Consider the following 15,652-nt stretch of genomic DNA (forward strand, 5'->3'; position numbering starts at 1 on the left):
TTCAAGATTTTAATTTAGTGAAATGCCAGAACAATTTCTTGTGTTTAGTTTGATGAGTGTTATGTGAGAAGTGCATCTTCCCAAATTAGGACAGACATATATATTATACAATTTGCAGAGTCTAATTATTAAAACCTGTTAAGTTTCATATTTAATATTCAGATATCTTTCTGCAAACAAGCTGCTTAGATTTATTATCAATGCTTGATTCGTATATTAAAGTCTCTTAAATTGCAAATGCAGGTCTGAGGAAGGGTGGAAAGTTAGGCTTTGGAAGTAGCTATGGTTTTTCAACAGCCTCAGCAAAACATAAATACCAAAAAGAAATAATCTACAATGCCGCATGTTTTATAGGCAATATCAGATACCTTAATTGCAAAGTAAGGCTGAAGTGTAATTCCCATTGTGAAATTTACTGTCTTTTCATTTAGAGGTGTGGTATAAGCCCTCAAATTAGCAGTGAGTTGGAGCGCTAATGTCAGTCTCATAATTTTGGGGGAGAAAAGAGGTGTGGATTTTAATTTTTCCATTCTTTGTTCTGAATTGTGATAAAAGTATGTTGTACCCATGTGTTGCCCTCTATTTAAAAATTTTTACTTTTAAGAGAACTTTTACAAAAAAAAAAACAAAACCCAAAAACCCCAAACAAAAACTTTTACTGATGGAAATAGTATTTTCTCCAAATCCCAAATATTGCTGGGCAAATGTATAGATGTGGAAGCCTACCTTGTCAAAAAGTTTTGCAAAAAAAAAAATTTCTTGTATTTTTAGTGTACTTTGAAAATAAATGTCAATTTTTTAAAATATACCCAGTCTTATTTTTATCTAAAAGCAGATGTATCAGGCATTTTTAACATAATTTCATATAGCTTGGTATTTTGTAATACTTAAAAAAGTTTTAAATTATTTAGAATATTTGAAATTACCAATTGTTTTCATAGATTCTATTGAATATTCAAGTATTTAAAGATTTATTTATTTATCTTAGTGAGAAAAAGAGCAGAAGGGGTCGCGGGGGTGGGGGAGGGGCGGAGGGCGAGGGAGAGAGTCTCAAGCAGACTCTGTGCTGAGCATGAACCAGACGCAGGGCAGGGCTCGATCCTAGGACCCTGAGACCATGACCTGAGCCGAAACCAAGAGTTGGATGCTTAACCAAATGCACCCATAGGCACCCCAGATTTTCAAGTATTTTAAAGAAAAACTTCCATCAAGCGATTATTTGAATTTGGTTTTGGTTAGAGCTGAGCTGTAGGTTTAGTTTCCCCATTAATTGTGACCTTCCTGCTTCATTCACTTTTATATTAAGGAGGCTCAGTTTATTTGGCTTCTATAAGTGATAAAAATGATAAGGTATTTTATGCCAAACAGTGGTAAATTAAGCTTTCTGAAAAACATTCATTTTTTTATTTTGTCTTTTAAATAGGCATGCTCAATATTTAATTAAACATTTAATTAAAAAAAGTCTTTTGTAGGAAGAAAAATCCTTGAAAATCCCTATTCTAGGGGATCTTAAATTTGTTTCTACTTTTAAAATACTATGTTTCTTTCACACCTTAGTTTCTGGATTCCATTCAGTTTTCTTTATCCACCATTCATGGTCTTTACTTTGCATCTGTAGTCAGTTTTTTCATTCACAGTTTTCTCCTTTTTTCCCTGTTTTCCTTTCTCTCTGTCAAAAACATTTGTTATGTGCTATTTGCCATGCATTAGGCAAGGCTGCCTAGCACTGAGATTATAGATGTGAAAGCTATGGGTTCTGTTTTCAGTCAGCTTACAATAATTCGAGATGATATTTTAGATACTCTGTGATATGGCACGTTGTGCTATGGACGCAAATGGTAGTGCTCGGGGCGCCTGGGTGGCTCAGTCATTAAGCGTCTGCCTTTGGCTCAGGTCACGATCCTGGGGTCCTGGGATCGAGTCCCGCATCGGGCTCGCTGCTCGGCGGGGAGCCTGCTTCTCCCTCTCCCACTCCCCCTGTTTGTGTTCCCTCTCCTCGCTGGGTCTCTGTCAAATAAATAAAATCTTTAAAAAATAACAACAACAACAACAAAATGGTAGTGCTCTTTTGGCGTGTGGGGTAAGGTTTAGGGGAAGGACGGAGTTAAATAGTTTAGTGACAGGCCTAAACTGAGTGTTGGAAAAAGAGTAGTAGTTGGCCAAGGAGAACGTGGCAGAGGGGATTCTAGGCAGAAGGAACATCGTTAAGTATGCCAAGAAAGGTACAGAGGTGAGGGTAAGCTTCCTCTGGCCCAAAAATTGAATCTCGCTAATTTTTAAAGAGGAAGAACAGGAAATGAATGAAGGATGGCTATTCTCAAGCTTGGATGTTAGCTAAAAAAAGGAAATCCGTTAAAAATGGTAATTTCCAGACACGTGTTTAATTTATTGTATATTCACTGTATTAATCACCAGGATATTATGCTACGTATCAGACTCTATTAAAGCAGTGGGCAAAAGCTATGGTCTGTAAGGACCACTTACTCTTCTTAATTACATTAAAGTAAGTAAAGTTATTTGTGCCTTTGTCTCATTTCCTTATCTTTGGCATCCTTGTATTGCTTGCAGTACCAGCCTCAGTGTCTTGAACAAAGTATGTATATTGGAAAATTTTTGGTTTGGTTTGAAGAGACTTATATTGAAGAAAGATAAACATGGGAAATTTGGACAAAAGAGATTTTAAAAATAGTTTCAAAGCTTAATTGAAGAGGAGTCCTAAGATAACTCAGGGTCACCTACCATAAAAATGATACAGGTGATGACTATAGGAATTTGTGGAAGGAGAGGTTTTTTCACCTTGAGGTGATCAGATTGTCTTTATGGTTTAGGTGGTTTTTAAACTTATCAAATCTGTATAAATTTCCTTAGGTGGAAAGGAGGGTGATGCTTTGTATATGGGTATCTTGGTAAAAATCAGTTCGAAAGGCATACTCAGAATTACTGGGCAAGTAATTTTGACAGAAGCAGAGCGTTTAAGTATTTTTTAAATTAGATCTATTTGGATTCTATTCCTAGTTTTGCTTTTTGCCACTTTTTATTAAACTCTGCATTTATTACTCCTTCAGCCCCCGGTTGTAATTTCCCTCTTGTTAAAATAGAGATACTAGATTTGTTGTAATAATTGAATTACAGCAAGATAATATGTGTACTTACGGAAAATTTAAAAATCAACAGTTCTGTGATCTGCCTTTCTCAAGTCACAACCGCAAGTGTTTTCTTTGTCGTATGTATGAAGTGATCTCTGGGATTGTTTCCAGTTTTACACATTTTTATGTTGTAGAATGAAATTAGGAAGATGAGTCTAGTGGAGATTAGCAAGTTGATTGGAGGGTGAGGAGTCACCTAGGAGGTTTTTGCACAATAAAAAGGTGTTAGGGCCCTGTGAATGAAAACAGTAAGAGGGGATGAAGATGTTTCAGAGAGAGTCAAATCAACTGTGAGTGAATGTGTGCCACCTTACATTGAAGTGCCTTTTATATTTACAGAGCATTGGTTTATTGAAATTTGCCATGAGTAATGATACCGAGGATTTTTGGTTTTAAAAACTATATTAGAGACTGAGCTAATTTCATTTGTGTGTATATATCTGTACATGCACACTCAAATACATTTAGTTAAGTTTGGTTCAAAAAGATCTGTTACTTCACAGAGAATGCAATTTTTTTTCTTTTCCCATTTCATACTGATTTATTTCTTTGTTGTAAGTCACCAATTGAGGGATATATGTATAATTCATGCTAAATCAGTATATTGGTCTAGAAGGATTTTTAGGAGACTAATAATGGAGTAGAGGCTTCTTTAATACATATGACTATATAAAACATTATTAATGTTAACAGATGTTGCACTTTAATCCCCTAGAATGATTGTTTGGTACCAGCAGGAGATTTATTAAGCCTGAATTGTGTGAAATTGTGTGTGCATAAGCTGCTACTTAGATTGTAAAAATGCTATTGAAAATTGTTAAAAAGTTTTAGCTATAATTGGCAGAGAAGTATTAACTGTGCTAAAAGAAGTATGTGTGTATGGTTGGCCCATGCGCCTTAACCTTTTTATCATTTATCTTCTTGTATTAATGTCACTGAATTATTAATTCATGAGCCAGAATGGGAAGGGTGAAGGCACCATTTAACTGTGTGGCAAATTTATCCTTATCGTTAGAGACATGAAAAAAAGTCATTTTGTGTTATCTGTAAAAGGAAAGGACATTTTAAAATTTCATTTACAGTAATCCACTTCACTTCCAGTAAAACACCTAGATTATTACTACCATAATATAATGCTCTTATTAAAAATTTGTAACCTTCTCCACTCTTTTGTCTTATATATAATATTGATAGACAAGTTTAGCTCTCATGTATTTTAATGTGATACCTATTAATTGTAGCTTAGAAATGTTATTCTTATGATATGTTAAAGCATGACTGTTCAATTTTAAGAAATATTAGATTACAGAAAATAAAAATATTTACTGCATTAGTAACATTCAAAATACTTGGATTGGGGAGAATCTAGATACAAGGAATTAGAAAGCTGTAAAAATACTTGTGTTCCAAAAGAATTGTGTGCATTTATTGTGACTTCATAATTTTTTGGAATAAGATTGGTGATTTTGGCCTTGTAGTATTTTTAGCTTTCTAGCAGAAATTCAGCAAATTAGAATTTAGTAGTTTCCTGCTGAATACAATGTGGAACTGGGATATATCCAGTATTTCATACGGTTGAGTAGCAATGGTGACAGAAATTTCAGGAGTTTGAAGCCACTTTTACCAACAGCTATTTGAAACCATCATGCTAATGGTAGAATACCTCAGGGGTCTTGTCCAAACCTCATTACTTTTCAGTCTTCCATTACTTACTGTTTTGATTGGTTTTACATTCTCTCCTGCCAAACAGAGTAGCAAGATAGGTTACTGTGGTAATGTCCTTTATTTTCTTTTCTGGAGTTTCTCCCTAGACACTGCAAACTGTACATATGGCTTTGTTATACACACACAGTGAAACGCTAATTTGTTTTGGTCAGTATAACGTTGCTTTGCTTTATTTTTCTCATTCCAGCATGGTTAATTTACCTTTACGTTAACATTTAAATTAATTTCTTAAAATAACAGACTAACATTGGTTTGATTATGTTGGCAGACATTGTAGTTATTGGTCAGTTCATTACTTGACTGAACTGCATTTAGTTATCTTCATCCTGTGCCAGTTCATCTCTAGCTGGGGTTGGCAAATTGTAGCTAGCTGGCTGTTTTTTGTAGTAAAGTTTATTGGCACACAGCCATGCTCATTTATTATTACGCATTGTCTATGGCAGGTTTCATGCTATGATGGCAGAGACTATAGGGTCCTTAAAGCCTAAAATATTTACCACTTGGTCATTTATAGAAAAAGTTTCCTGATACCTGCTCTGTAATATCAGCCTACACAATCCCTTGTTTCTTATCTTTCCAAACATAATGGAATACTATTGATAATTTTTAGTTTACGAGATTTGAAGACTCAGTAGTTATCAGTGGTAGTTATTAAGTACGGCTTTTTGCTTTTCTTTATATATGGCCTAGTAACAAGGGATATATTTTCCTCAAAGTTTTCTGAATTGGTAAATTTTTAAAAATTGTTGCAATATTACAAAATACATTAGTCTTTTACTAAAGAAGAGAGTCTTAGGGCGCCTGGGTGGCTCAATTGGTTAAGCCTTCTACCTTCTGCTCAGGTCATGCTCTCAGGGTCCTGGGATCGAGCTCCCGGACCCTGCGCATTGGGCTTCTTGCTCAGTGGGGAGTCTGCTTCTCCCTCTGCCCCCCTCACTTGTGCTCTCTCTCTCTCTCAAATAAATAAAATCTTTAAAAAAAGGAGAGAGTCTTGGCAAGTTAATTCAAGCTTCTAGTCAGTTTTTCTCAGCTTTTTGTAACCTGTATTTTTTATTAAACATTGTTTTATTACCACTTTAATATTATTTGAAATTTTAATAGAGGTCATAAAATTATATTTTAAAGTTGCAAATCCCTTTTCTAAAAACCACATACCTCCCCCATTCCATGATTGAGTAGTTAAGAAGCACTAACACACACAACCTGATTTTAATTTTTTAATGAACTGAAGTTTTTATTTTATTTTATTTTTTGTATTTAACAACCATTCAGAACAACCCAGTCCATTACTATTTCTTAAGAGTTTGTCTGTGATTATTTTTCTTGCCTTCTCATCTAAGTCCTAATGTTTTTTAGAGGAGCCATACCAACTACACAGAATGTGTCTAACAATGAAGAGTCTTTTCTGTTCTTACACTACAACTTTATTTCTGATGTTGGTATTCAGAAATAATTGATACATTTTTTTTTTTTACAATGCTGTTGTCTTGAGTTTTGCTTGTAGACACAGATTTATATGGTATGGAACCTAAGGTTTAATGGAAAGCGACCCTGGCTAAGGCACAAGAACTTGCTTTTTCTGGAAGAAGTACCTGATGTCATCTTGCTTTTTGATCATGTGTAGTTTTCCCATGAAGTCAGAGTGTGGAATATGTGAGCTGAATAACTCAGGGTGTTATTATTATTATGGCTGCCAATGCGATCATGTATAAGTAGGTTTCAAAAAATGTTTTTCTGAAATAGCAACTCCTTTAGATACAATTTTTAGAATGTGAATTATTAGAATAATTGCTGAGACATATTTTGAGAGAAGGGACAAGCCCTTAGTGAAACATATTGTAGTAGCCCCTAAAAATCTTCTTTAAGATTACTTATGGTGGAATCAGGACCATAAATGTATAATTGGAATAATTGGGAAAATAATGGGATAGTAGATTTATTGTCTATTCCTACGCTCATATATAGTTGGTGGACTTGGGGACTACATGTTTGTGAATTGTATCAACCTTCGTAGGTTAAGACAGGATTCCAGAGTGTGCTCTGATCTCAGTTTTGGACTCTTTCTATCCAGATGATGTTGGTTGATCTAGGTATACATCTCAAGAAAAATACAGGTCCAGAAACTGCATTTATTTCTCTTCTCTCTCATTATTTTGGTATGAAATACATTTATTACCATAGAGTTTTTGGGGAGTACAGCAATTACTACATTTATTACCATAGAGTTTTGGGGGAGTACAGCAATTACTAATTAATGCGTCTTTTGGGTCTTAGTCATTTTCTTCTATTTCTAATTCTCCTTAGAAGATTATTAACTTTTTGAAGGTGGCAGCCATATCTTAATCTGTATTATAATTCCTTTTGAACCTAACACGGGACCAATTAATAATATATAAGGTAAAAATAATTAACAAATAAGTAACATTCCTTCCAGTACGCAATATCAAAAATATCTAGAATGTAATGACTAGATACTCATTGGCCTAAACTGACGTACATGCAATTACAGTGTTAATATTATCTACTTTATTTTAGAAGTGAAAAATTTATTTTAGAAATTTAGATGACACTATATATATTGACTTAGCTTCCGAATGAGTTGTATCATTTATTGATTACATAAGGCAATGTGCTATACTTCACAAAATTTTCTTCAGCTTCTTACTGTGTATTCATAGTAATTTTTCATATTTATTTTTAAGATCATTTGACATAGTTTACTCAGATTACCTAATTATCTCTAAGAAGCCTCTGATGGTGATATTGATGATCTAATATACAACATATCCTGGGTCATTATTATTTCATTTAGTGGTTGTATATATAGACCAAGAGGGAATCTGAATATTGATTCAGGGAATGACTAGTAACAATGATTTATGAACAAAGGATCCAGTGCAGTGAACCAAACATAAGGTTGAATCTGATGAGCAACCTTGGATTTTTTCTTTTCTGTTTGCCTGAACAATGAATGATTAGTCCATAATATTATAGATATTAGTGTGAAAACATTCTTTCCAGGACTGTTAAGATTCATTGTTAATTATAATTGGAGGAAATACTTAAGTTTGTTTGACTTGTAAGCAACTTCTCAGGTATTTTGGCTGATAAGATTTATTAGTTTGAATAATTTGTTAATTTAGATAGCACTATCAATGAATGAAATTAAGATAGCTTGACTGGAAATAATAAAAATTAAGTTAACATTTAGCTATCAGTACCTAAGGGATGTTAGTTTTACAAATGTAAACATTTTAAAAATCAACTCATTATTCTTTTGGTATTTTGTCATTTTCACAATCCCAAAATGCCTTTGTTTTACTTCCATTTTTTATTCTAAAGGGAAAGATGATAAAACATAAAGTAAGTTTATCTGAACTACTTAATTAGTGGCAATAGTGGTTTTAGAACATGGGTTTATAACCCAGCAGTGGTATTTACTTACTGTCCTTGAATAGGTTATGTACTCTCATTTTAAGGCAAAATGGAAATAATAATATATATTTCTTCAAGTTGTGAAGATTTCATGAAGTTCCATGAATAAACTATTTAGACCTTACAATGGACCAGGCAATTATAGCTTTTTATTAGGAAGGGTTATTTTTGAGCTGGAATGTAATCTCCCAAGGGTAAGAAGTTTTGTCACTTTTGTTCCTCAGTACCCACCACATAATAGATGTTCAGTAAATATTTGTTGAGTGAATAATGTAGTGACTAGCAGAAAGAATGGCTTTGTAATTAGCCTTGATTAGAATTCAAGCTCTGCTACTTGATAGCTGAATAACTTCAATCGAGTTATTTTTCCTCTCTGAGGCTCAGATTTCTGACCTTTATAATATTGACCTCATGAAGAATTAGTGATGTATGTCTTCAACAGTGTTTCACCCATAATAGGCACTCAGGAAATAATTTTTGGCTATAGTGCCCATAATTTACATTTAACTAAAAGAATTGCATAAGAATTCTAGACTATTAGAAAGTGATGAGGAAATAGAATGTCTTAAAGTTGAAGAGGACTACCATTTAAAAATACCTTCCCCTTTCCCCCAAGTGGGGAAAACACTAACTTCTTATATTGTAGGTGGAGTATAATTTAACAATAAATATAAAATATTTTAAACAAACAGATTTACGATTTTTTTTTTGGTAGAAAAGTTGAGGAAGCCATCAACTTTTTTATGATATGTAAGGTAGTATTTTGAACTGGGCATGTAACTTTTTTTTTTCTTTTGAGACTTAATTTGCAAGTTTATGTTCAGTCATAAAATGTCCCCTACATTGGTTTGAAAATGACAGCAATTTGTTTTTATTATTTCAACTGGAAGGATTTTAATGAAGAGAATGGCAGACTGCCCTGCACTGTTCCTCCCATGTCCACAGCTACAAGCCTCTTTTGCATGCTCAGCATGGCTGGTAGATGTTATAGCGGATTGCTGGTGTAATTTCCTAGGAGCATTCCTGAACTCTTCTCCTTTCTGCTCTAAGACCTCTCCTAGAAGAATTTATTCCCTCACAGTGCAGAAGTTTCAGTAAAGGGTAAGACCAGTAATGAATGTTAAGGGGACTTTGGCATAAATAGTTTAATTAAAGTACTCTGGACTTGATACCAGTGTCCACAGAAATGAAACGGAGAGAGAGGGTGGCGACTGGTGGTTGGCCACGTGGTTTTAAAATCTCTGTCAGCATTCCCAGCCCCAAACTATCTTTGTGAAAGGAAAAAAAATAAACTGAAACACAAAAGAATGTTGAATGTCTGGAGCTAAAATAAGCTCACTGATTAGCGATAGCAAGGGTTTACTTAGACAACTTACTGAAAGAAAACTCCCAAGGGTGTCAGTGTTTTCTCCGATGTTAACAAGAAGGGGGAATTCTGGCCTGTCTGGCCCACACATAAGATATTTCTGGAAAGTGAACACCCCGAATGAGATTTAGATTGAAATGAAACTAATTTATTTTTCATTTTCTAAGACTTTGCATGGGGGCCTAATGGGGTTAGTATTACCCTTTTTTGTTGTTTTGTTTGTATGGGCAAAATGTAGAAGAGCAGTTCTCTTTTGCTAGTAAGTCCCATTTCATAATTATTATAATTTTATAGTGCAAATAAGATTAGAAAGACTGATTTTGTAGAAATAGCTTCTTTGGCTTTCATTTAGCGCTGACATACATTTAGTGCGTAGAATGAAGCATTAATGTTTCCTTTTGCACAGCTTTAGTGTATAATAACAAGGATGGGTGACTTTGGTAGGTCTCATACTTAGATGGTGCTTTTCTTTCACTCTTCTCATGCTTTTAGTTGTTTTGGGTTTATCATCCAGTGGTCTTAGTACCTCAGAGTCCGTAAGTAGAAATCAAAGACAAAGCTTTGGATATGAATCTTTATGTTGGCTTTACTCCTAATAGAATATCAACCTTAGTTAACCAGTTTTAGAAAACTTTATCTTTTCCTCTTATTAATTTGAAGCATGATCTAGTCTACCTCTTTCATTGATACTTACAAACAAACAGGTTTTATTTTTTTCTATTTTTGCTGAACAGGCACATGTTTCCGATTTTATTAAGAAAGGAACCTTGACTTAGCATTAAGAGGAGTTTGATCTGTGCACTGTGCCTTTATAATCACAGTTTTTTCCTCACCAAAGTTCTTGGAAAGAGGTTTTCCAAAAATCTAAGGACAAACTGGTTATTAATATGGAGAATTACTTAATCTTTTCTGTTCATTGAAAGGAAATTTAATGGCTTTTTTTCTGATTTTGTTCTTTGTTTTTGTTTTGCATTATAAGAAGCTTTTGCTGAGCTTCATTTTGCAGGTAAAGAGTTTGGAGGAGTCTGTTAGCTAGCTACATTTATGCCTGTGAGTGTCCTTTGGCTCCACTCTGATTAGGAGCAATGTTTTCCTAAGATTAGTTTCACCATGTTTGATTATTTATTCATTCTGTTTTTAACTGATTGTGGTTTGTTAAGTGTTTCAATTTTCATTGACTTTTTTTTAAATGGAAGGTTGTTCTTAATTTGGATCACAACAATAAAATCTTTTGACTTAGTTTTCAAAATTGTATTTAAAGCTTGAGTTTTTGTAAATAATTTTATTTGATGTGAAGATGATTGGATATAGATTGTAGGATGAGAAAAATAAATTTGATATTCTTTTTACTTATTGCACAGATGGACGTAAGCTTTATTTGCATGAAGAAAACCATGATTTTATTACATTCCAGAACCTGTTTCCATTTGTTAGAAATAATCGTCTAGATTAAGTCTCATAATTGACTACAGTGTAATTTTAAAATTGTGTTTCACATTCTCAAACCTTAAAATTGTGTTTCACATTAAAATCCTTAAGAACACACTTACATTTTAGTATAGTTGAAATCAGTTCATGAAATATCTGTCCTTGCCAACGACCACAAAAGAGGTCTTGGTTGCGCGGTTTCCTCCTCGTTTTCCCCTTACTAACAGAGGTTTTCCTATCTTGGCCGCTGTTTCCTACAAAGCAGTCATCAGTCTCTGATTTCTTCCTTCCCTTTCTTCCCACAAACAAGGACTCTTTCAAATAGCAGATGACTGAAGACAGACTGATCTTGGATCACTTTAAGAAAGTAGAAATGTGTTCAAGAGTTGTGTGCATGTAGGCAGGCAGCCTGTATGCATGTCATTGAAATGAAAATACTCATTACAAGCAGAACTTGGGCAGTCAGAATTCTCTGATCAAATCAGGAGCGTTCCAGAGGCTGACTTAATTTTACGTGTACTAATTAATGTGTCATGTCCACACATTAAAATTATTCTGACTGCTTGATTGGATCATTGAACAATATGGAGGATATAAGAAGTTGTTTCTTGATTAGCCTTTCCAATATGACAGGTCATGAAATTATCTGACTTCTCTTTTTTTTTCTCTCTCTCTTTCTATTTTTTTTATCATCTGCATTTTATTTATTTTTTATTTAAATTCAGTCAGCCAATGTATAGTACATCATTAGTTTTTGATATAATGTTCAGTGATTCATTACTTGCATATAACACCCAGTGCTCATCATATCATGTGCCCTCCTTAATACCCATCACTGAGTTACCCCAGCCCTCCACCCACCTCCTTCTGCAACCCTCAGTTTGTTTCCCAGAGTCAAGAGTCTCATATGGTTTGTCTCCCTCTCTGATCTTTTCCCATTCAGTTTTCCCTCCCTTCCCTTAATGTCCTCTGTGCTATTCCCTATGTTCCACATATGAGTGAAACCGTATGATAATTGTCTTTCTCTGATTGACTTATTTCACTTAGCATAATACCCCTCCAGTTCCATCCATGTCGACGCAAATGGTAGATATTCATCCTTTCTGATGGCTGAGTAATATTATTAGATGTTCCACGGCAGCATGTATGGACCATGCTGGTTCCATGGTTCCATGTACCCTAGAGTGAATCTTTGCTTACTTCCCTATCATTTCCTTAGGCTAGATTTCTAGAGGTAGCTCAAGGAAGACACACATATTTAAACCTCTTATTACATATCAACAGATTGTTTTCCAGGAAGATTCAACCTGTTTAGCTCTTGCTCTGAGCGAAGGATAATTTCCTTTTTACCTTTGCTGATGGAACTCTCCAACTCTGGCCAGAGTTCCATATTATCTTGAGAAAATATTTGCCAATTTGATGAGTTAATAAAATATATTTTGATTAGCATTTGTTTGATTAGTAGTGGGATTATTTTTTAATGTATTTATTCTTATTCTTTTGTGAATGCTTTATATAAAATAGCTTGCAGTTTTAAGGCAGGTACTTTGCCACTGCAGTTGTAAACTGCAGGTTTATTTGGGTTTTGTCTTTTGAACAGTCTTTGGGAGTTCAGTGTGAAAAAAGAATAGAAGCCAATTCTACAAGGTTGTGTGCCATGTTTCCCCATCAGATTAATTTTTGATATATCATTCTTTTTATATTTTTGGCATTCATTAGAGGAAGTTTGTTCTTTCCTTTGTTTTTGTCGTATTTCTTTAGGCATATCATCTGAAGTGTTCTTAGAACTGGGTCGTACCATTTCTGACCCCCTTTATCATGATACCTAAATGTCTTCAGTAGTTTCAAAGAGAGCTAAAAAAATTGGGTGTTCTGGGTCATGGAGGGATGTATAGAGAAGCAGTTTTATCCTGAAACTATAGGCTTGATAAAACAAACTGCTTATTACGGAAATATCTTGCTAGTTTCATCTGTGATTTTGTGGATCTTTATATTTAAACACTAGATAATAGCTTCAGATTAATTTTTTTACATTCTTTTTGGCGTGGTTGTCAGTGAAACAAGACAGTGACTTTGTAGGGTGGTAAGTGTTCCAAACTATTTAGAATCTGACTGCTTTTCCACTGAAGTTAAAGCATCGTGAACTAATAATAGAATATAGTGAACTGATAATAGAATATAGTAAACTGCTAATAGAATCATATATGATACATGAAGCATGCAGCAAATGCAGAGTAGCTTAGATAATGTGAAAGAGAGAACTTCAGAGTTATCTAAGGAAAAGTTTTCTAAATTTTCTTTATGCTTTCATGACAGCATCTAAATTATATAAGAGTTCCTTCTTTATAGGTACAACTTCAGAATGAGGGCTATTCCCCCCCCACACCCCCACTTTAAGAACTCTACCTGCAGCAGTTTAAGGGTAGATTGAGAGAACTTGGTAAGAGTATTATTTAGAAGAAAATTACAGGAAGTTAATATGAAGAAACTGTTAAGATATCCCTTTAAAGGAAAATTTTGTAGTTTTTCTACCCTCAAGGCTAGACCAGGAGGCTGGATGTATTTGAGAACTGTCTGTATTTTATGTGTATTGTAAGGCTAGTATTTACTCTGATTCCTCATGTTAACCTAGGAAGTGAAACACTTCAGTAGAACCTAGCAAATAACCTGGTCTTATGTCCTAGGAACTGAGAAATTCTGATTAAGTCATGCTCCTGAAGTTTTTGTATCCTCTCCAGTTGAAGAACCGGATTCTTAAGGGCTAGTCAGAATTAAAGTTGGTTCCAGGTTTTATATTCTTTACCCATCTCCCAGTTTTTAGAAAAATAGTGTTACAACCTTGGAGATACAATCATCATGGTCTTGGGGTTTTTATTTGGGTCTAGTGGATGGACCAACCCGCTCAAGAATATAGGTTTAATCTTACTAAGTTATACTTTGCTGTAAAAAAAAAAACCCAATATGTGAAAATCTAAAACTTTAAAATGAAATAGTTAAGAGACCCTTTATTAAACTGCTCCCTCTATGAATAACTATAGCAATTTGATATGTAGTGTTTAGGAATGTGGTGTTTTTGGAATGCCATTATTATATAAATGTACATTATTATATTAAAGTAAACCCATGTGTTAAAAATTGTACATCCTTGTATAGAAAAATAAACTGCTTAATTATATCTCTAATCTGTCTTGCAAGATAACAGGATAAAATAGTAGATAATATTGCTTTTACCATCACTAGAAACAAACAAAAAAAGTATATGTATTTATAAAATTTTTTAGAGGCAATATATACTAAAGCTAGTAATTTGATAAAAAGACTGATATGTGGCATAGAGAGACAGATGTATTGTTCTAGGATGACTTCCTAAGCTTTTCAAAGAAAAAAATCATTAGGGATTTATATAGCTGTTCTACAAATTCATATGTATGGTTAACTATAAATGTTTTTTGAGCTTTGATCGTTTTCTTTATATTCTTTTAAGGCTCAGATATCCAGTATGTAGAAGCAGCTCCCATATTGGATATAGAATCAAAATATATACCATTTATTTTTTTTTATATTTAGGAGATAGAGGGAGGCAGGGAGGGAGAGAGACACTTGTTATTATTTTTGCATTTTTTTGTGACATAACAGAACCATAAGAGTAAATGATGGATTTGTTTGTTTTTCAGATATGAGGATCAATGATGCAGACTGCTGGGTTCGATGAAGCTGGGCATTTATAACTAGATTCATTAAGGAATACAAAGAAAATATTTAAAGGAATCAATAATGGTGTCTTCTGGTTGCAGAATGCGAAGTCTGTGGTTTGTCATTATAATCAGCTTCTTACCGAATACAGAAGGTAAGATGCAATTTAAATTTTATTTTTCAAATCTGGGTGAACTTAGTTTAAACTATGCAATCTTCTCTATGTAGAAGTGGCTAGAATGAGTTTTATTTTAAAAAGTAGCTCTTAAAAAGATTTCCCGAATGTCAAATTCTTTTTTTGGTGGCTGAATTTATTTTCATTACAACACAGCTATAGTATGGAAGAAAGTGCTAGAAGTCTGAATTTATTTTTCACATAAATTTGTAAAATATTATTGTTAATAATCCTGAGAGAAGTAAATGAAATCTTTGCTTTGGTATATATTTTACACTTATCGACTAAATTTATTCCAGTAAAATTGAAAGTATTTCATGTCAATTTTTTTACTTCATCTTTAGTTTGTTTGCTTAAGTGGAGTCATAGTTTGGTTCTAAAACTCCTAAATAAAGTTTTTTCATATCTTCTGGAAATGTTGGTTTTTTTTTTTGGTAGTGCTTCCTTTTGAATGTTATTTATCTCTTTTGGAAGATGGACCTGACTTTTAAAGAAGTAAATACACTTTTGAGGCTTAATGAAATAATCGGAACCATCATTTACTAATTATTGTATGGATTTCTTGGTATCTGTTATTTCTTTAATCTTACGTATTATTTCCATGTGAAAATAACACCCTTTCAAGTGCTTTTTATAGAGCAGGTCAGAAGTTAATATGGAGCTAAGATATGTTAATTTTATAGC

The 15,652-nt window shown here is 33.7% G+C and overlaps 1 protein-coding gene across 14 annotated transcripts in view; it reads left to right on the forward strand.

Annotated features, from left to right (window-relative positions):
* The window catches only part of ADGRL2 (adhesion G protein-coupled receptor L2), a 274,450-nt gene that overhangs the window by 105,224 nt on the left and 153,574 nt on the right, over positions 1–15,652 (forward strand). For all 14 annotated transcript variants that reach the window (XM_081818660.1, XM_081818663.1, XM_081818661.1 and 11 more), the window contains one exon: positions 14,775–14,947. In XM_081818660.1, coding sequence (XP_081674786.1) covers positions 14,875–14,947 — 73 coding nt within the window. In that variant the 5' untranslated portion in view covers positions 14,775–14,874. The remainder of the gene's footprint in view (positions 1–14,774; positions 14,948–15,652) is intronic.

The sequence above is a fragment of the Leptonychotes weddellii genome, chromosome 4, assembly GCF_054177405.1.
Source record: "Leptonychotes weddellii isolate Sample4059 chromosome 4, ASM5417740v2, whole genome shotgun sequence".
Lineage (NCBI taxonomy): Eukaryota > Metazoa > Chordata > Mammalia > Carnivora > Phocidae > Leptonychotes > Leptonychotes weddellii.